We start from the raw sequence: 20,520 nt of genomic DNA, 5'->3' as shown, positions 1-20,520 counted from the left end.
TGGGACGAACGTGACTTAATTAAGTTTGAATTATGCTGAATTCGCATCGGCTAACACTCCACAAAGGGATTAAGCGGCATCGACGCACAGTTTACTTCTCTCCTTTCCCGGATGCGCGTTCAATTTAATATCGGGCCAGGGTTATAGCCAGCGAGGCATTTGGCTCTCCCCAGCAAATCATCGCCGGCTCAAAGCCGGGATATTACGCGAACAATTTCGTGAAATTACATTACGCACCATTTAAGTGCACGTGAACGGGTTCCTATTCGGCCGGTTCGGTTATCCAGTCGATCTTATTAATTACCACGACGATCGATCGCCTTTGAGGTCACTAGGACTCGTTACACGCGCGTCATAGTTTTGACGTAATTTGGTAAAAACGATTCTTTTCGTTGTTTACGATTATCGGGTACATCCGATACGCGTATGGGCATCGAACGTGTCAATACAAAGATCAGGCGAGCGAGATGAACCTAAAAGAGCAACGCCATGCTCGCTTGTTCTACCTTGTTTACTGTGTTTTTTTTTATATGTTTGCCTGTGTGTTTCGCATCAGGGGTTAATTCGATTTAACAGCGATACGCCATGGTGCAGCGTTTTCTGCTAAAATGTCCATCAAAATAAAAACAATTTCGGTCGGTTGTAACCGACGAGACGAATCTTCCTCTGGCAGCTGGGACCCAGTCGATCACGCGCCGAATTTTCCAAAGTTAAATCGATACGCGTGTATGCTATGCTTACACCTATGCTTCGTGTAGTGTCGCGATCGCATTTTGCAAAATACGCTTCTGTTACTCGTACATCGTTGTTCCCGAGTATTACACGCGTATGGGCAAAAGATTCGAACGATTTGTAGAATTTCGTTTAGACTCCTTGTTTCAACAACTGCTCGAATCGTCTCGAGAAAATCGGAACGTCGAATCATTGACATTTCGCAGGCGTGTCACTGGCAAACTTTTTTGCCAACTGCTGAGAAAGACAACGAGCTGTGAAACTTCTCTTCTTTGTTACTTGGTTCGTTTGTTCGTACGTTCGTCCATTAAGATCGCGCGGTACTTTAGCTGGAAAAACGACGAAAGCCCGTCGAAAATAGGGAAACTGTTCGCGCCTGCCTCTCGATCGAGAACTCCTGCTGCGTTCAATCCGCCACGGAAGTTTAACGAAGTCCAAACGGAGCAGAACGAGTCGGTGGTTTTGCGAGCGGGGACCTTCGTTAGGAAGTGAAAGGGATGATTCTCAGTTCGTTCGACCATTTAACCCTGTACCTCGTTCTACCCCAACGACGTACAGGTTCTTTCATAAAAGACATTTTGTTCAAAATATCCCGTATTTTCGTATTTCGAGAAACAGCTTCTAGAATATTTTATAGATTGTTCTCTTTCTCTTTTCTTCATTTTTCTTTTTTTTCTCTCTCTCCCTCTCTCTCTCTTTACGTTTCGTTGTTTCGAAATATTCGCAAGTATTTGTTGGAAATCATCCTTCGAATCGGGAGCGTTGTTAAAACATTAATATACCAAGGACGACACGTAGACGTCGTGGTTTCCGAATCGTTCTCCAGCCATCTCCGATAAGAGGGACGTGACAGGTTCGACATGGCGGCGACTTATCGTTTTTCCTGGCCGTCCTTCCGTTTAATTTTCCACCACAGAAATCGTTAGCTCGGCAAACCCCTTATCGGATGTGCGTCTAATGGCAAACGTTCGCTCCCTCCTCCGGAAATCGAGCTCTCCCTCGTGTCGGGCCGCGACTAACGAATGCACGGACGAAAATCACATCTAATCGTTGCCCGACCCCTGACCCTTTGAACCATTAATCGAGCGTACGGCCTGGAGGAGACTTTGTCGAAAGTTTGGAGTGTCTGTCGCCGAACGTGCTCCCCAAATTATGGTTTCTTAAGTGTGACGATTTCGAACGGGGTAGGACTATAAATGTCGTTAACCCTCCGAGTCATTTGGTATTCATCTCTAACGTTATAACGTCTAACATGAATATCGTCGAGAGCTCGTTCGATTCCCATGAATCCATCGATACAGTGGAAAAGATTAACCGTGAGTCGTAATGCTTCGATTTCGAAATCGCCATTAGAACTATAATAAATGCGTCGTTCACAGGCTAAACTGTCAACTCCGCTTTCCGAAATATTCTAAATTTTAACTACTTCCACTTGTTCGGTGAAACGATCTCTTTACCGAAAATACCTTGTACAAATATTTAACGTCAGTATTTTTCGCTTTCTCGCGCGTTTTTCTTTTCTCGCGTATACTGTGCATCGGCCCATAAATCAAGTATAATAATAATGATAATAATATAAATTGGTAAACGAGCGAAACGAGGTACTTTAAGATAGAGAAATCTTGAGAAAAAAAAACTTACCTGCGCTCTCGGAAGCGGATATATCGGGACACGCCTGGTATCTAAACAACAATCTACTATCGTCGGTGCAGGTGTCGACGTTGCTGACGGGTACCGAGCAAGTTCCGTGACCGCGGTTATAGGAGAAGGTCATGGGGCCTCGAAAAGGACACGGCACAGGTGTAGCCTCCTCCCGGAACATCGAATAGAGCAGGGCATCTCCCGTGATGTACGAGCACAGTGATGACAATGAATTTCTGCTGTGACAGTAAGCTGAAACAATCGATGGGAACGTTTCAATTTCAATTTCGTATTAGGGAGCTAGGTTCATCCACGTTCATGTAGGAAAGTAATAATATTCGATCCTATCGCTTATTTCGAAATTGCGCTTATAACGTACATTATCGACTGTTCGTTATTCTTACCGTAACGGAAATAGATGTCGATTATTCCACGATAGAACCTTCTTTATTTAAACACTATATGTTGAAATGGTACTTTAGTCAGCGACCGATTGATCGTACTCCCGTCGATCGAATCGACTCGTCTATACATCGTCCACTATCTGAACGAATAATAATAATAGACAGCGAGGAACATTTATAAACTCTCATGCACACGGTTTTGCTATAAAGAAAGAACATTGATAATAATATAAATAATTCAGCCTGAAAAAGTTAGATTCTCTTCCAAATACAGAGTTATTCGTTCCAGAAATATTTTATCATTCGTATTCTCCGGCATTGTATCGTACACTCTGACTAGGGAACTACATCTTGTCGTGCAATTCGTAACTATCTATAAATTATCGTTGGTGCAGTTGCGCAACAATTCGAAGCAACATCTTACCGTGGCGCGTGAATGTGACACACGCACACTAGGATGCATTAACTTTCGTCGAACGGCTATAAGTTTTTTCCATGTACAGGCCGAGGTTGACAGGAAGTCGGGCCTCGTGAGAAGGGCAAATGGCGCGGGGGGTGTACGAGGTAAGCAGACGATGACGAATCTTCTTGAGTAGGAAGTTCATAGGCGGGAGTAACTTTAACCAAGGATATTCTCCGCGATTTCTTTCTCTTCGGCTGGAAAAGTGGCGAGACGCTAGGCGTTGCCACTCGGACAACTTTTCCACGCGCAGGTGTTGCCATAGTTTGAGAAAAGTAGAACGGCCACCGACGTTTTTCCCTCTGACAACGTTTAGATAATAAATCTGCTTCTTTCGGACAGTCGTACCAGAACACTTTGTTATTCACCGAGCGCGAATCAGTTGTTTCGATCGGCTAGTGCGTAACACGGTACACGTTCAAACGGGCAATGGTAGGGAAAGCTTTCCCTTGGCAAAAATCATCCGCGAGGGTTAAAAATCATCGAACCGTTGTCAATCGTTGTCGTTTCAGTGTCTTCTTTCCTCGCTTTCACGTCGTTTATCTTCGAATCTGCTCGCGTTTCGTCTCTACGGTAGTTTATCACGACATCGGATTGTATTTTCAAGAGTCATACCGTAAGTTTCTATCAACGTGATTCGAATAGCGACTTTCGGCTATTTCGTACGTTCGTTCTCCGTTCACTTTACGATGACCGCAAAATTTAGCGAAAAGAATTTCGAGCATCCTTATTATTGACCGTGAGCGAGAAAAACAGCTGTGCGAACTATCATCGAGAAAAAGGGATAGGAAATGAAAAGAGCGAAGAAGAAAAGAGAAAGGAGAGCAAGTTGATGGGAAGAAGGTAGGCAGATGTAATTTTCAAAGCGTGGAAATGGAAAAAGTGCAATGTCGTGTCCTTCTCCCGTTTCCAAGTTTCCCTCGCTATTTTTCCCGTTGGCTCATTTATTTATTTATTCTCGCGTGAATGTTGGCTTCGTATCATCCTTTTGTTTCTGTACTCGGCCCGGCCAGGCCGGCTTTTCAAATTTTCATTGTCATTTATTCGTTATTAGGACTGACTCCCTCTGCCAACCCCGCTGCGTCGCGCCACGCGCCCCACGAAATTGCGTCCAACCGTCGTTTCAACATAATTAATTTGCCCTTCCGAAAGTATGTCCCACTGATTAATTAGTCGCGCTTTATTTTCGTCAGTCACGAATGACAAACCCGAACGAAGAGAGTATCGCGGAAGAGGGTGGCGTTAGCGAAATTAAAATGAATTCGATCAGCCTCTCCCTTCTCTCCAATTTCCACACCTTCGCAGAGAGTTCGCCTATCGAAAAATGTTCGGTCGATAAAGTTTTCTCTAGATTTACGGATTAACAGGATTTTCGATCGAGCAACGTCGGACTCCGTGCCTCCTCGAATCGGTCATACGCGAGCGAAATAATTCGAGAATTCCAAGGCGGCAAAAGGCGCAATCTCGTGTTTCGTCCGGCGAATAAGTTAAAGTCCGGATTCTTCTTTATCCGGTCGCGCTCGCGGTCAATTAAATTTAAAGCGCGCTTTCCGCCGCTGACGGTAATTCCGTCTCTTAAACTTTCCGACGAACCGGCTGCCAGCAAACGCCGACGAACCGAGTGCTTGTTAAAATCTTTCCTCCGTTCGGTGGACTCTGGCGCGAGCGAACAGCAACTTACGTTTTTATTTGGCGGCCGCGTATGTGTAGTTAATGAGCGGGGGCGGAACAAGAAAGGGACAGGAAAGTTAATTTTTCTAACGAACGGCAGGGGACGGTAGCCGGAGGAAAATAGGCCGCGTTCTGGAGGACAAATACGGCCACGTTCTTTGTATAATCCTCCTTCTTTTCCTTCTTTTCTTTCTTTTTTTTTTTTTTTTTTGTTCTTTATCGGAACGATGTCATATTCCTTTCAAAAACTTCACCGTTACTCTCTAGAATCGAGAGGTAGGTCGAAATGGAAGGAGTAACAATCGCGCGAGTTTTCAAAACCGCATGCGAACTCCTTCGGGGTAGATATTGTTCCCGACACACCGTAATCCGTCCTACTTTCGTCCCAAGATTCCACAAACGTAATCAGACTTTTCGAGTTGTGGAGAACGTCCGCAGCTGGGCAAATAAGCGAATGATCGATAACGAACCAGCTACGAGAGATCGTATTTCGTTCCGAACGTCGTGGCGCCTCTCGGATGTATCAGAACGATCGAGAAACTTTGAGTTTCCATTCGTTTAGTTGCCCGAAGCGTGACGTGCCTTTTCCTCGGTTCATCTTGTCGTTGTCTAACTCTCTTCCTCGTTTTTCTCCTTTTCTATTCCACAAAACGACCCACATTTTCCCGCCAGTTGTCGGTCCGAATGCAGCCTGCAGGCAACGGTATCTCCGGTGTGACACTATGCAGATTAAAATCCGATAAAAAAAAAAAAAAAAAAAAAAGGAGAGCGACGGAGGGTGGACGAGAGTGAGAGAGAAAGAGGGGCCCGAGGGACTTTGACAAATCGTCGAAAAATGCGAACGCGAAACAGCAGGGGGGCGGTACCCAGAGGTCGGTGTTCTTCTTTTTTAACCTGTATATAACGGATCCACCCTCTTCTTTCCTCTTCAGGTTGGCTCGAGTGCCAAACTCCACCTGTCTCGCATTGTTCTCTCTCTCTCTCTCTCTCTCTCTCTCTCTCTCTCTCTCTCTCTCTCGAGTCTCGCTTGTCCCTATATAGGTCGTTTCAGATTCTCGTTTATACGTTTTAGGAGTCAGGTAATTACGAGTCGATATTTTGCGATCGTTGACAATGGTCGACGTTAGAGGTTCGAGTGTTCAGACGGGTGAAAAAATATCCAAGTTTTCGAATGGATGAATCTCGGTGGAGGAAGTTTCAGGAAATCATAATCTTTGGACAAGCTGGTGAACCCGGTCAACTCACGGTTAGAACGAAAGTTAATAATTCCCACGGGATCCACAGCGATTATCGAACTTTTCGAGATCTTGTTTCGAGCGTATGAACCTATTAAAACAATTCGCAATTTGTGAAAAAGAAACAGGAATCTCTGTGGTGAATAAAATACGTCGAACGTTGGATTTATTATTTATAGATCTGTGCAACGTTGATCCAAGTAACGTAACGTGTTTGTTTAAAAAAAACAAACGAGTAGAAATTGAGACAACCCGAAATATTTACATATTTGCCAAGGTAAAAACACATGAAAATTAAAAATTTAAAGATAAACCATCAAGGATTATTACAAATTAAGCGAGAATCATCTCCATTGCCGAATGGTTGAGGTTTTCTCGTTTGAACGAGCCAGTACCTATGCGACCGTGCACACGCTTTTCATCCACGCCTAACCCATTTTTTATCCGGATCCATATTTACTACCCTGGTCTCGTGAGCCCCTCCACCGCTCCGACCGGCTCGTTTCCCCTGTCCGCGAAGCGCATCACTTACGACCACAGTCGGAGGATCAAAGTGTCGTTAGCGGGTTTGAAAAAAAGAGGCTGCCATCGTCTATGAGCTACGTTGGGGCGAATAGAATTATCAGGAAACTTCGTTGCGCGATCCTAGGTAAAAGCGCCTTTCGAGCGAGCACACCGCTTCAAAGCGGACCCTGACTGGTTCGAGATTCAACGACTTTCATGAAAATCCTTCGTAACCACGCGAAATTTTCAGCGTGTACCGACTTTGCGAGCACTTCGAGTCCGCAAACAACAGGACGTTGATATATCTTTTCCGGCCGGTGCATGAAATCTACGTGGAACAAAGCAAAAATTTGAAAGTTCGTTGGACTCGAGTTCCAAGTATCCTTTTCGCTTAAACGTATCGCCATAAGTTAAGTCGAGAAATGTTTAGCTCCAGGTATCCGAATAGAGGGAAAAATAGCCAGCAAAGATATTCAAAACCTTTCTCGGTTCTGCCTCGATTTTCCATTTACCTTGGGCTCCACGCGAAACATAGACGCCTTAGACGAATAGACCGCGCAAGCCACGAGATACCGGCAGTCGCGTTAATGGAAAGCAAAGCGTTGGAAACGCGACAGAGAACCGAAGGTACCGCACAGCGGAGGCCATGTTTCGGTCCCGAACAGCGTAACCGATGTCGCGCAATAATCTGCAACGATCTACATAACGATCCTCGATAAATATCCGGCAACGAGAACCATTATCACGTCCCAGAAACTTCGCTATCTATTCGGTCGTCGGTGTATTAACGAGACACAGGGCTGATTGCACGATAGAATCCGGCAAAGTGCTCTCGATTTCTTTTCCATCGTAAACGAGGTTCAGCGGCCCCGGCTCGGAATTAGCAGAACCATCGGCCCGGTGTTTCGTTCCGTCTCTTATGTCGTCGTTTCTCTCGTTCCTATCGTCATTCTGCCGTTTGCACAACGAACGAAAGTCGTTAAGTTCTTCCTCGAGAATTGTTCCGGCAACTACGCCTTGCTATCCGCTTCTCACCCCCTTCGTTGTCCACCTTCTCGTCATCTTCGAGCTTTTAATTACCGATCGGCATTCTAATTAATGAATGGATTTGCCCCGGGCACCGGGCAAATCGTTATCGATCGTGCGAAACAACGGCTATTAGGAGGTCGCCGAGGACGAAGACAACGAGACGGCCAGGAGGAGAGGAAGGCAGCGGAGGACCCCGGACGAGGAGTACCACCGAAGAAAACGGAGAAAGGGGAATGGCATCTTCCAATGTTCTTTGAGAATTGTACTTACTTTCTTTGTACTGGAGAACGTTCGAGTGCTTCTCGTGAATGACGACGCAACGGTAGCAGGATTTTCTGTAACAGAACGGAAACGGGGTTTTCTCTTATTCAAGCCTTTCATTCGATATCGCTCGCTGGAATTAGAACGCTTTCCCCTATTCCCGATTCTTTTCTCCCTTCCCGCCCCCTTCCACCACCCGTTATTCCTTGTTTTCTCTTTCGTTTCTCGTTAGGCGACGACGCGAACTCATCCTCGAGATTAACGGAGGACTCGGCCATCTTAACGAGAACCGCCTCGAAATTCGACGAGCTTCGAAATTCGCGAGATCGAACCGAACAATCGACCTCGCGGCGAACGAAATCTCTTTTTCGTCTGTGCGTACTGTTTTCTAGAAAATCCGATTCGCCTAATCGCCTATCGTAACAAGAACTTTTTACAGGAAATTAACCGCGCCCCTTTCTAAGTTATAGGGAAAGTTTTTATTTCGCACTGTCTTCGATTAGAAAAATTCATTCGATAACCGTTCTTCCGCGCCGTGTAACTTTTATTAAAGAAATTTCCTTCAGGATTCTAACTTTTGCGGTTGCTCTTATGATACCTGCAGGACTATCTCTTTTACGACAGGTTTTACTTCTTTCGTTGTCGTTAACCATTCCCCTACTTTCAAAAAAGGAATGTTCCATACATACGAGTAAAGTACCACAGAATTTTTCTTTTTTATATCTTGGAAAAAACTAACATTTAATTTGATATCTAGATCAAAAGTACGCTAGTACAAGTTTTTCTGATTTCCTGATTTTTATCTTGATTATTGCTTGAAATAATAATGTCCGATCTCGCCCATAAAATATAAGCCTTTTAGCATTAGATGGCTAATGTCCTAATGCTCGTACCTTTACCAAAGCTTCGCAAAGCTTTGTCAACTTGTTAGCTATTTTTAAAAGACTCGTATGTTTCGATCTAACAAGTTGCTTTCATTTTCAACAATGTCGCGTAAAAGTACTATGTACTTTTTAGTCATAAAGTAATATGAAAATCAGAAAATCTTAGACGTATTTATCATATTTTTCTTCCATGATCTTCGTATGGAAAGCAAAAGATGCGACTTGCCGTATCTTTACCCGGTGCTCTTCGTATTCGAATAGAAATGAAACCGCGATTGCCGTTTAAACTTCGCCGGATCAACCGGAAACCACGATACCTCAGTCCCAGTGCCATTTCCGCGTTTTTTTTTTTATCTCGCTCGACGCTATATCGATCGGACACTTTGCAGGCGAGCCCGATAGAAATCTCTACGAAAACTTCGGTCAGCTCGTGTGACACGAACGTTACGCGGCGAATCGACGCGGTTCCCTCTTTCCTCCGCTCGCGTGTACCCCTCTTGCGAAGAAACAACTGCAACCCCCTCTGGTAATACCGCTTTTAATCCCCTTTTGACTCGGCGGCGAAACTCGCTTCCAATCGTATTGCCTGGAATCTGTACGTCGCGTCGCGTTTCCTCTTTCTAACGAGTTGACATTCCACGAAACTTTCGTTTCTGGATTTAACTTTTCGTTTCGTTTCGTGATTTTCGACGAGATTCGGAGGATGATTGGCCTTCCGCGTTCCGAATTTGCCTTTGACGTGATCCGATACCAGGAAACGTTATCGTTTCTAGTACTAGGACATTATTGCACAAGCAGAGTAGCATTAATGATGACAAATTTCATAAATTATAGATCAAAAATAAATTAGAATAGAAGCTTGATCGTTCGTCCTATTCGTAGCACATGCTGTTTGAGCGAACGAGGCAACAATTTACGATAGAAGATTACAACTAACAATCTCTAACCCCTTAATGTATCGTGTAATAATATTAATCATGAAATTACTGTACAAGAGAGTGCAGATATCATCGAACCGATACATTTTACAAGGTACAAAGCAAAACAGAGTGTGTACTCACTGATCAACTAGGAGAAACTTGTCGCCCTCGTTGTGCAGGCACCTACCCTTGCTGGACAATTCGTTCCTGGAGATCACGATCGGCTGTCTGACTCCGCTTTGAAACCAGGTACCTTCCCATTTCAGTGGAAACGTGCATTCTGAAACAAATATCGCAAACATCCACGTGAACAGACGCCATCTGCGAAAAATATCATATCGCGGCGTGTCCATTTCTGGACGCAATCTTCGTTCGAAGCCGCGTCGCCGTCGAACGCGATACGTCCTCTTCGCCGAACGAAGAAGGGACAACGTAATATTCTCGTGGAAGTAATATGAGACAAATCGGGGCGATGTTCGAAGACAAAAGGGCCAAGAACCGTGGAGACGGCGATGATACGCCGACGAAAGTAAGGGTTGAACGGAGCGCGGTAACGGGAAGGGCGCATAACCATGGCGCCGAGATGGGAATTCCCCGGACGGGATAATCCTAGGGGCGAAGCGAATTTCCGGAAACTACAGCCATAGCACGGAAGGGATACATCCAGCCGAGTTATCGACGATAATCGAAACCCGGCGATGTCCCTCGTGCATCGTTCCTTTCTCTCCGCGCGACCAACCCCTCGATGAACACCTGACTGTGCACACGCAGCGAAAGCGATCCATTTTTGCGACAATGCGACGTATCGCTTTCTTTCGTTCGACCGATAGATTCGTTTCTCCTAAGCGCGCAATTAGTTTATTGGATTACAGCTGGTTGAATAGTTTTCGATGGGGGAAGGCCACGCGGCAAAAACATTATAGGCAAAGGTAATAGAATTATTCGAGTCAAACTAACCGCTATTGATCTTTCTTCTAATTTGTTAAATTGGATTATCAACGACTTTCAAAGGATCCACATTTGAAAACAGATTATCTGACTCAACGGCTCGATAGCCATAGTTTTCTACGAGAATAGAAAAGTTTTACTCGTGGAAAAGGGCCAGGGACTTTTGCTCGATCGATGCTAATTTATAACGTCTCTTGCAAGAAATGGATAATATTAGTTTAATTATTATTTTAGTCCAACTTAATTGAAATTAATATCCGCGAACGAACAAAAAACAATTAACATTGTTTAATCGTTGGAGAAGGGGCGTGTAGGCACGAAACTGGTTGCAACATATCCAATTTTAAAATCGCTGTTCTACGACAGACAAGAAGTGTGATTTATCGTGCTGTTCACCCCTTCGTATACTAAGAAGAGAACGCATATAGAAAGCATAGCAGCTACGTATGTAATCCTATTTCCAATTTCCACCTGGTAATTCCAGAGTCGAACGCAATTTGTAAATCGCATGGTATAATACGATAGTTCCACTTGCTGTTTCAAGCGGCTAACAATAAGAAAGAAAGAACGAGATTGTAGAGCAGTGTCGCGTGACCGAATGACGTCTGGCAAAAAGTAGACAAGTCTCGACAACTGATAAATAAGTCAATCCTTCTTACTCGTTGAACCCCCCTCTCTCTCTCTCTCTGTCTCTCTCTAGGAGAAACACAACGGTGCAATTGGCGTGATGGTAAAAAGGAAACGACAGGGTAAATAAACAAAACGTAGACGGGCTTTCCGTTGCGCGATTCTTAATGAGGGGTTAATTAAATCTCATTGCGGACCTGAACGAGGGAGAGCGGGAAAAATATTATTCCAGGGAGGGTCGCGGAACGAAAGTAACAGGCGAGTACGAGCGACGTTTTCCAGTCGTGTCTTTAAGTAAAAGCTTCGTAAATAAAAGCTGTTATTGTCGTCTCCCGTCAGCGTGTCGGAATGTTGATTCATCTAATTGTGGCAATCGTTTTCGCGTCTCTGTTAAGATCGAGCCTGGCACGCTCGGAACGAACAGCGTCACATCGGAGAGAAAATAATCGAATTGGATTCTTCTTTGACGACACGCCTCTTCCTATCATCGTTCCCTTCTCTCTCCCGTTCCTTCTCCTCTTTTCCTTCCTCTTTTCTACCCGTTTTCTACCCATTTTTTGCTCTTAATAGGACGTTTCGCGACGCGTCTTCGGTCGATAGAACAGATGTCTGCCCGCTGCTTTTAATGTGGAATAAAAAAATTTATTCTCCCCGGAGAGCAGCCACTTTCCCGGAGGGTTTGATAGAATAATAAAGCGCGAAGGAAGCGTTTTAAGAGTTCCCGCTGTTACACTTATCTCGAAGGGGACCGCTCGCTGATATCGACGCCTGTCATTTTCGAAAGTTTTTTCACCGACGCGTTCCTTGGAAAACACACTTCCAGCCTTTCGTTACATCCACAGAGTGTCAAATCGTGTTTCTTCTCGCGAAAGAAAAACAATTTCCCCCTCGATATATGAAACGCTGTATGAAATGCTGCTGCGCATGAAAAATTGAATTCAATTCCTGGAAGAGGGGTGGAACGGACGCATTCTCATTCAATAAGTTAACTACGAGCCTTAAATAAACAACGCAACGATAGCGTGCCCGTAACTCAGCGACCGCAAAGTGTCGTACTTCTTCGGCTGTCACCGTTTCTTCGGCCAAAGAATTAAACCGTAAAGAAAAAGGAAAAACTGGCTGTCGACATTTACGTGCAATCCCAAGTTCTTATCGCTAACGGTATCGGCGTGGCGCGGCAACACGGCGAATAGAGAACGAGAGAGAAAGGGATCGAGGAGATTCGATTTCGCGACAGGATGGGTAGGAAAGAGCCACCGCGAAACATTCGACCGTTTTTTCCCCTCTCGTTCCATTCCGATGCTCTGGTAGCTGGTCTCGCCCCTTCTACCCTGGGGGCGAGATTCTGCATCGCGACTGGGCCGCTGCGCCGCGCTGGTGCGAACTGTGATTACGGATTTCGAGTCTCGCCCGCGGATTTTACGAGCCCGCCGTGAATCGCGCGTGGCTCGCCATCCTTTCCTCTCTCCCTCTCTTTAGCCTCTCCGCCCTCGAAATCCACTCTCTATCCATCCTCCTCTGCCTTTCTCTCGATGTTCTCTTCTCCTTCCTGTTCCAGGCACGTCGAAAAGCAGCAGAGGCAACCCGCGGCATTCGAACCGCATGAAAATAAATAAATGCCCGAGGGTGGCCGGCGTCGGTGAGATGCGAGGATGAAGGGGTAAGAGGGGCGTAGAGGTAGTGGATTCGCTCCAGGGACTCACCGCCACCACCTGCTATCGATTTCACCCTCGAAACTCAGCCGTGCCGATCCGACGAATCGCTTCTTTTCTGCCGATTTTCTTCCACCTTTTCACCGATTGTTCGCTTCTTCTCTATTTCCGGTCTGGTTCGATCCTTCGGCCAATGTTACATATACTCGCACGAGGTTTTGGTCATTCAGCTGGTGGAATTCGAATTTGTTGGAATTAAGGTTCGTGCATTTATTCGTACGCAAATATGTTATCCGGCGAGGTTGTCTGCTCGACTATAAAACGTTTTCAATGACAGAACGAAAAGAGGTAGTCGAGTCGTAAAAGAGACTCGAGCAAATAAAGGCGATAGCCACGGGGCGGTTGGTACATTTAGAACCGGGTAAATCGAAATACTACAATCAGCAATCTTCTGCAACGGCTGATTCGGTTACAAGATTTCGTTGTCGGCTAATGTGGAAACGGGTACAGGTTGAAAATCGAGATTTAAACGTTGTAACATTGCTCGATATTTGCAGATTTCGCAATATCCTATTCTTTATCGATTTCACGTGTACGATAAAAGTACGTTAATGTGTAGCGTAAAATGTACGTACATAAAAAGACGTGTCACCACTTACGGTCTTTTACTCATTGCCGTACCATTAAACGACGCACAGGACCTTCGGATAAAACATTCCTCGGTGTTGGAAACTCTTCCGCGTTTCGATTGAAAGTTGAACGAAATTTGAGAAAAATATCGGTCAGTAGCGTACTTGCGTCAGGAACCCGCGAAGATCCAGCAGCCTTATTTTCCGTTAATGAAACGAGCGTGGGCACGTGTTCGAGAATTTGAGATGCGCAAAACTACGCAAGGTTTATTCTCACGAACGAGTCGTTACTTCTCTACGACCAGCTTCTTACCGGCGTATTCAGCCCATTCTTCGTACGAACAACGATCCCCGGGTGGCCGTATGTCTCCCCGGAAATGGGCCGCGTTCTCCAATTGTACAATGATAATAAGGATAATAGCGACAAGAATAATAAGGACGATGATTAGAAAAATTGCACGGACGACCCCCTTGGGATCTACCGTCTACCACGGCGTTTGTTTCTTTGCTTTCGCCTCTTGTTGAACGTTACGCCAATTAAAATTAATTGCCGGGAGTAAGAGTACACGAGCTGCCTGAAATCGTGTCGTTTCGTTGTAACGCGAAAGCGATGCACGTTCGTTAAACATACGGTAAAGAAGATAGTATAAAAGATTTGCTGTGAAGGAACTTCAGTTCGCTTTCGCGTATAATTGCGAACGTCGGTGAGGTTCAAAATTCTCGTAAATCAAACGAGATTTACGATTCGTTATGTTTTGTATCGTTCCCGAGGCAAAACGAAGAAAATCTTTCTCCGTTCTCAATCGTAAAATATTTTATATTTTTTACGATGGAAAGAAGAGGAAAGGTGCGACATTAGCATTTATAAAACGGGAATAAACTATCAATCGGCGATAATAAACGACAGATTTTAATCACGGCGGTAACGTAGCGCGAGCGTTAACGAAAAATGGAATTTTCCGTTTATTTTGCCGTGGGCTGTTTTTTTTTTTTTTTTTTCAGAAAACCGTCGGACAATACACGCGATATAACGGTAGCGGCAATTTTTCATTCTTTATCCCCGGCACGATCCATTTCACCGGTATTCAAGCAGCCGTAACGACTCCTGCGTGGCTGTAATTTACCCCAGAAATGGCCCACGACAAAATACACCCTGGTTGTAGCGACGGAGAGGGCGCGTCGGGGCTCGAGTCACGTGGCCGGCCCCGAAATTTCTTGATTAAGACGACGACACGCGATCTTCCGTGGCCGCGTGCGCTCATTTTTCTTCCCGCCGCTCGATCAATCTTTGACCAACACCGCCCCGTTTTCCGGATTCGTAGAAAACCCTCGCGAAAAATCGCTGGTTCACCGCGACTGGCTGACGCCGCGTAAAAAGACGCCACCCTCGCAATCCCATTATCGACCAGGAGAAATCGATCGTTTGCTCTCTCCATGTATCGAACGTTGATTTCTTTAGAAAATTACAGGCTCGCCGATGATATCTCGTCAAATATAAATTTGATCTCGCGGCATCGACGAAAGGACGAGCGAACGAAGAAGTAAAATCAGTCCGCTCGAAAGCTGGCAGATTGAATGTTTATTTAATTTCGAATCTGCTACGAGACATAATCGCCTTTCGCTCGGCGCATGGAAGAATTTTAATAGAATTCAGACATACGAGATTCTATTGTTCGATCGAAACGTAATTTACAGAGAAAGAGGGAAACCTTGGAATTCTCTAGTGCCGGTTTCTAAATCTATGGATCGTGATTACGTTCGCCCGCTGGGCAACAATAACGCTTCGAAGAAGCAAACACACGGCTCGCATCATTCCGTCGATAAATTGTTTTCAATATCACGGCGGACACGGTATTATCGGTGCTTCATCGTGCAAACGATCATCAGCGGCAACATCGTTAGTTCGCAAGTTCGAGATTACAATAGAGGCCTGTCGAGTCCCGCGAGAGGGATTCGACGAGAGAGGTGCACAGATCTAAATAGTGCAGATCGAATCGCAAAGATAGTATACAATTCTCGTTCGCAGAAGGCACGACGGCTCTGCTTTCAGCTCTTCGGATTGAAATCGAACTAATGGCAGAAATTTCACGCGCGCCGGAATCGCTCCGCTATTAAACTGAAAAAAGAGAGGCGAACGAACTGTGACGTGAGATCCGATCGAGCCGGTGTACACTTCGATTACTCGAATATTCGCTGTGATAAGAGGAGAACGTTCCTTGAAACATGGAACGACAGACGGCGCAAGTAATTTTCTAATTCGAACAGCTCGACTTCTCGTTTCGCGTTAAATTTCATATTCTCGCTATCGAGGGAATTCGAACTTTACAGCTATCGTTCGATCAACTTGGAGACCACGGCACGAGCGTGCTAACCGTGCACAGAACGCAAATCGTATTGCACCGATTAATTAATAAATCTTGATATCGAGATTAGGTGAATTTTCGTATAAATGCCATCGCTAAATGGAAATACCGATTGTTGTTCGTGGCACGACGCGCTGAATTTTCACGTCTAACGTTATCGCCGGACGCAACTGGCATGTTTTCTGCCGTGTTTTCTGCGCGGCCGAAAGTCGCTGAATTCAAACTGTGTCACAAAGTCGTAATACCAGACGAGTAGGTGGCTAGATAAATCGTGCTTTTCGATACCACGTTCGTAATCGTTCGTAATAGCACGCGTCGTGCGCGTGACGAGTTTAAATGCCAGTCACGCGAACGAATTGAGCTGATTATAAATTATTTGATACATACGCTGTCACATTACTACTCGCTTCTTATCGTCGGTATTAAATGGTGAAAGACGACCTTTTTTTATGTTTGCCCGCGTCATTAAGATAGAAGGACATGGAGTAGTTCCGAAATAATTACGAGGATCTTTATGTGCCGCGTTTCCTTCCATTTGTAAGCTGTTACTTTGGATTCGTGTCAAATGTTCGTTAAAAACGAGATTAATTAAAAAGAAAGGCAATTTCTGTCCCTGTGAAAAATAAAAAGTAGCTAAAAATATCGAAATAACGATTTCGATCGAGATAGCGAAGCGTCGAATAATTTGATCAACGATGAAACACAAAATCGCCTGGGAAAATACATATGAGTTACAACCAGAGGGAGAACAGGAAATGAAGATTTAAAGCGAGCGAATGAAATATTTGCCAATACGGATGTGGTTGGACGAGATTAAGTAGCTGGATCATCTCCCAGTGGGAATAGCGTTGATACGGAGGACCGAAACTTTGGCTATAAACCGTGCACGGGCCTAATATATATCACTTATCAGAAGGAAAAGTGGCGCGAGCCGGGGTCCTGCGGGTGCCGTTTCCAGCAAGCCGATTTACACAAAGAATTTCGTCTTGCGTAAATTTCCCTAAACGTAAACGCACCTCGGAGAACGCTTATCGTAGGTGTATAAGCGTTGATACGTTGCCCGTGTGTCGAATACTTTTGGCAACAACGACTCTCAGTCGCGAGAAACATCGGCCGTGCTGGCAAACGCGATACGAACGATATACAGTTCTAAAGCGACGTAGAACGAAACGAAAATCCCCAGGCGGAGGGAAAAAGCGAGAGTCCATTTCACGGATGTAAACTTGTCGAAAGATTACAAAGAACGGCGGTGGATCGAGAATTAAAGTTTAGCCAAATTTCAAGCGTTACGAGACCGGTACCCCCCGCCTACTTGAAATCTGGAAACGCTTCTTCGTTCAAACGTTTAAACAATCGCCGGTGCTCGCGTTAGATCAAATATCGCGTGTCTCTCTTTTATCCGACGAACAAAAGCTCTTTTCAGTGGAAACGCGTTGCAACGAGGCGAAACGACTGGTTCGAAGCCGGCTCGAAATACTCGTACAAGTAACTATTAACCATTACAACCGGCCGACTCGTCGGCACTTTTATTCTCGGCGTCGACGCACGCGGCGCGACTGCAACGACCAGAACACTGCGGAGGGGCCAGGAACACGTCGAGAGGTAGCGGAGGTGGCAGGGGCGGCGAGAGAAGAGACGCGCAACAACACACGGCAAACCTGCAACATTGTACACCGCTGTGTCGCATCCCTTTACTTCCTGTTTCCCTTCGCCGACTCTCTCACCGACCTCTAGCCGTGCTTTTCAAAAGAGTTAACGAATTCGGCAATCAGCGGGTATCGGTTTCGATCGGTCGCCGATTTTACGCGCGTTTTTCGCGACTCCCTTTCCTCTCGCACTTTTAGTCATTTCATCTCGCTCTACGTTCTCGTTGTTCTCCGTTGTTCTCCGTTGTTCTCCGTTGTTCTCCGTTGTTACCCGTGACTCTGGCAACCACGAATCTCGTTGATTCCGTGAAATCATCCGTTGCATGACGTTTTCAAAGTTATGGGAACGGGGACGAGTGAAAACGACGGGTATAAAAGACAAAGGGAGATTACAAGATTTGTCTTGAAAGCGCTCACGTAATTTACAACGTAAAGGCCAACGGAATTGTTTTCTCGTTTCGAAAACGTTACATTGGATTTTCAAGATTTTTGCCGACCTTTATCTAGTTTCCTTTTGTAGCATGTAGGTCAAATGAAATCAATGTTTCCCGAATGGGCAAAACAATATCGGATTGACAACCGAATGGAAACGTTGTCCAAACGATTCGAAATAAAAAGTTTTCAAACGCGATCGATAAACAAGTATCGTTCGGTAAAACATTGACGGAAAAGCGAATCAATTTCATGCTATACGTATTTTATAAATATAACTGGCTAAACAGAAATGGAATAAACTTTTTCTTTTTTTTTTTTTTTTCTTTTTTTAAGTAGAAAGCCAAGTGAGAAGAGACAGGTGGAATAAAATAGTTTTCTCTGTTAAGGCTTCGAGGGATGCGTCGTCTCCCTCGGTTATCAGATCAATCTGAGATATCTTAATTCTCTTCTTTCTTGAAATCGAAGTACAGAGAGAAGCACAGGCGATTCCATTGAACCAGCTTGGCTCGTAATTTCTTGCAGACCTCTCGAAGAACCAAGGACATGGTTGATTCATTCTCTCGGGACCTCCTTTCCGTGGGCCAAAGGACGTTCCGAGCAGACCGCGGCAATTGCTTCGCAGCTGCGTCCTCTGGAGGTTAAAACGAGCCAGGCTACCGGTGCTCGTTCTTCTTCCGCGTGACACCGGATCGCGGCGATCCATTATCTTTTTATCAGCGGGCCATGCCGCGACGACGACAACGACGATAGGGCGGCAATGGAGACGACGGCGGTGGACGAACGGAAGCGAACACGGGCGTCGTGTGCGGGCCTACGTCGAATCTTGGGGACGCCAAGTGAATTATCGTCAGTCGGCCGAGAGAAGAATAGCGCCGCGGATCCCTGACACTTTGACAGTCGTCAGGCGACGTAGACGCGCAGGGACCGGGACTCTGGCTGCCAGAATAAGCGGAGAAGGGTGGAAACCGCGACCAGCCTCGTCCTCCTCTCTCGTCCTCCTCCTCTGCTCTTCCTCGCGCTTCTGCTCGCCCTCGCTTTCGCCCGTCATTGACAGCTGTCAGCCGTCAGCGCTGGAAAGTTTTACGAGGACGAAAGTTGATATTGCTGCGCTTGCAGTTTTGCCCCTTCGCCCGATCCCTCTCGACCCATCGCGACCCGTCCTTGTATTTCCCAGCCTCGAGCTCCAACTCGGCGATTTTTTTCCTTTCCGTCTCTTTGTGTCCTTTCTTCTCTCCGATTTTTCCACGAATTCTTCTCGTCCTACGCTCTGCTGCTCTCTTCCTCTGTTCTCTCTTAATCCATTTTGTCACCCGCTATATATGTATACGCGTATTGCCCGTTTTGCTTCGATTCAGCTCCTCTTGCCGCTGCAACGTCCCTTGTCCTTCGATATTCCGTTGTTCCGCTCGCTGGTCCTTTGTTCCTGTTTTTGTTACCCCGTGCATTGTATTCTTTCGTTTCCAACATCGCCACTGTTGCCATCCACTCGTCCTCTTCTTCTCGGCCGATACGTAACAACACGCCCTCGATTCCTAACCGTTCCGCGTACACCCCCGAGTCTTCCCATGTTCCCACACCTCTTATCTCAGCCCCTATTTCTAACTTTACCAATTTTCTAATCGTTTTCCCTTCCCCTGTCTGGCAATCCATTATGCCCTTTACTCGCGCCCACGTTTACAAGCTCCAACTATCTCACATTCGATTTGTACAGACGATATTCGATTTTCTATTTTTCGATTCAAGGGCAAAAATTGCCGTCGAAGATTAACTTTGTTCATCGGTCGCGTTTCGCCGTTAGATTTCGTCGATCGGTTAACACGCATAGCCCGGTGACAGCGTTATCGGTTTCGATATCCAACGATAATAGAACCTAACGATTTTCAACCATTCCACCTGTCCTCGTTTCGCAGTCCCATTTACGCCACGGAATCAACAACGCGATCAGTTTCGACCTGGTTTAGAAACCGTACCTTTCATTTCACTTTTGAACCGACTTCCATTTAACTCGCGAATCGTAATCCTCGATTTCGTTTTAAGATCGCCGCGTCATTCTCGGTTTACCTTCGGGGATGTCGTTCGAGCATCGATTTCGATTCGACATCGTCTTCTCACGCGACTATAAAACTGATACATCGCGTGGTAAGCATGTATCAGGATCGACAAACAGAACACGATCTTCACGGCGGGGGTCGATAATCGACGTTTCGATTTCCGAATGAAAAACGAGCACGAAGATTGGAAGGCCGGGCCAAGGGTGGAAGAGTTAGGGTATGAAAAAAATCGAAAATGTTCCCAGTCGTTTGGGAGCGAGAGTGTGTGTTCGTTGTCGATGACGACGTCACGGATTGAAATGGCGCGTAAAATGGCCACTGCTCCCAAGGGCGAAATATTCCACGTCTCCAATTTTATTCATTCCCAGCGCTTTCGCGTTTCCTCCCTCCCTCCCTTTCTCTCTCTCTCTCTCTCTCTCTCATTTGCC

At 45.7% G+C, this 20,520-nt stretch overlaps 1 protein-coding gene across 6 annotated transcripts in view; it reads right to left on the bottom strand.

The window, feature by feature from the left end:
• The window catches only part of LOC126926602 (uncharacterized), a 259,088-nt gene that overhangs the window by 50,461 nt on the left and 188,107 nt on the right, over positions 1-20,520 (bottom strand). For all 6 annotated transcript variants that reach the window (XM_050742980.1, XM_050742985.1, XM_050742981.1 and 3 more), the window contains 3 exons: positions 9,883-10,021; positions 7,947-8,011; positions 2,374-2,625 (listed from right to left, as the gene is read on the bottom strand). In XM_050742980.1, coding sequence (XP_050598937.1) covers positions 2,374-2,625; positions 7,947-8,011; positions 9,883-10,021 — 456 coding nt within the window. The remainder of the gene's footprint in view (positions 1-2,373; positions 2,626-7,946; positions 8,012-9,882; positions 10,022-20,520) is intronic.

Source organism: Bombus affinis, chromosome 18, assembly GCF_024516045.1.
Source record: "Bombus affinis isolate iyBomAffi1 chromosome 18, iyBomAffi1.2, whole genome shotgun sequence".
In the NCBI taxonomy this organism is placed as follows: domain Eukaryota; kingdom Metazoa; phylum Arthropoda; class Insecta; order Hymenoptera; family Apidae; genus Bombus; species Bombus affinis.
The sequence above is the reverse complement of the archived record's forward strand: the minus strand, read 5'-3'. Positions and strand labels throughout refer to the sequence as shown.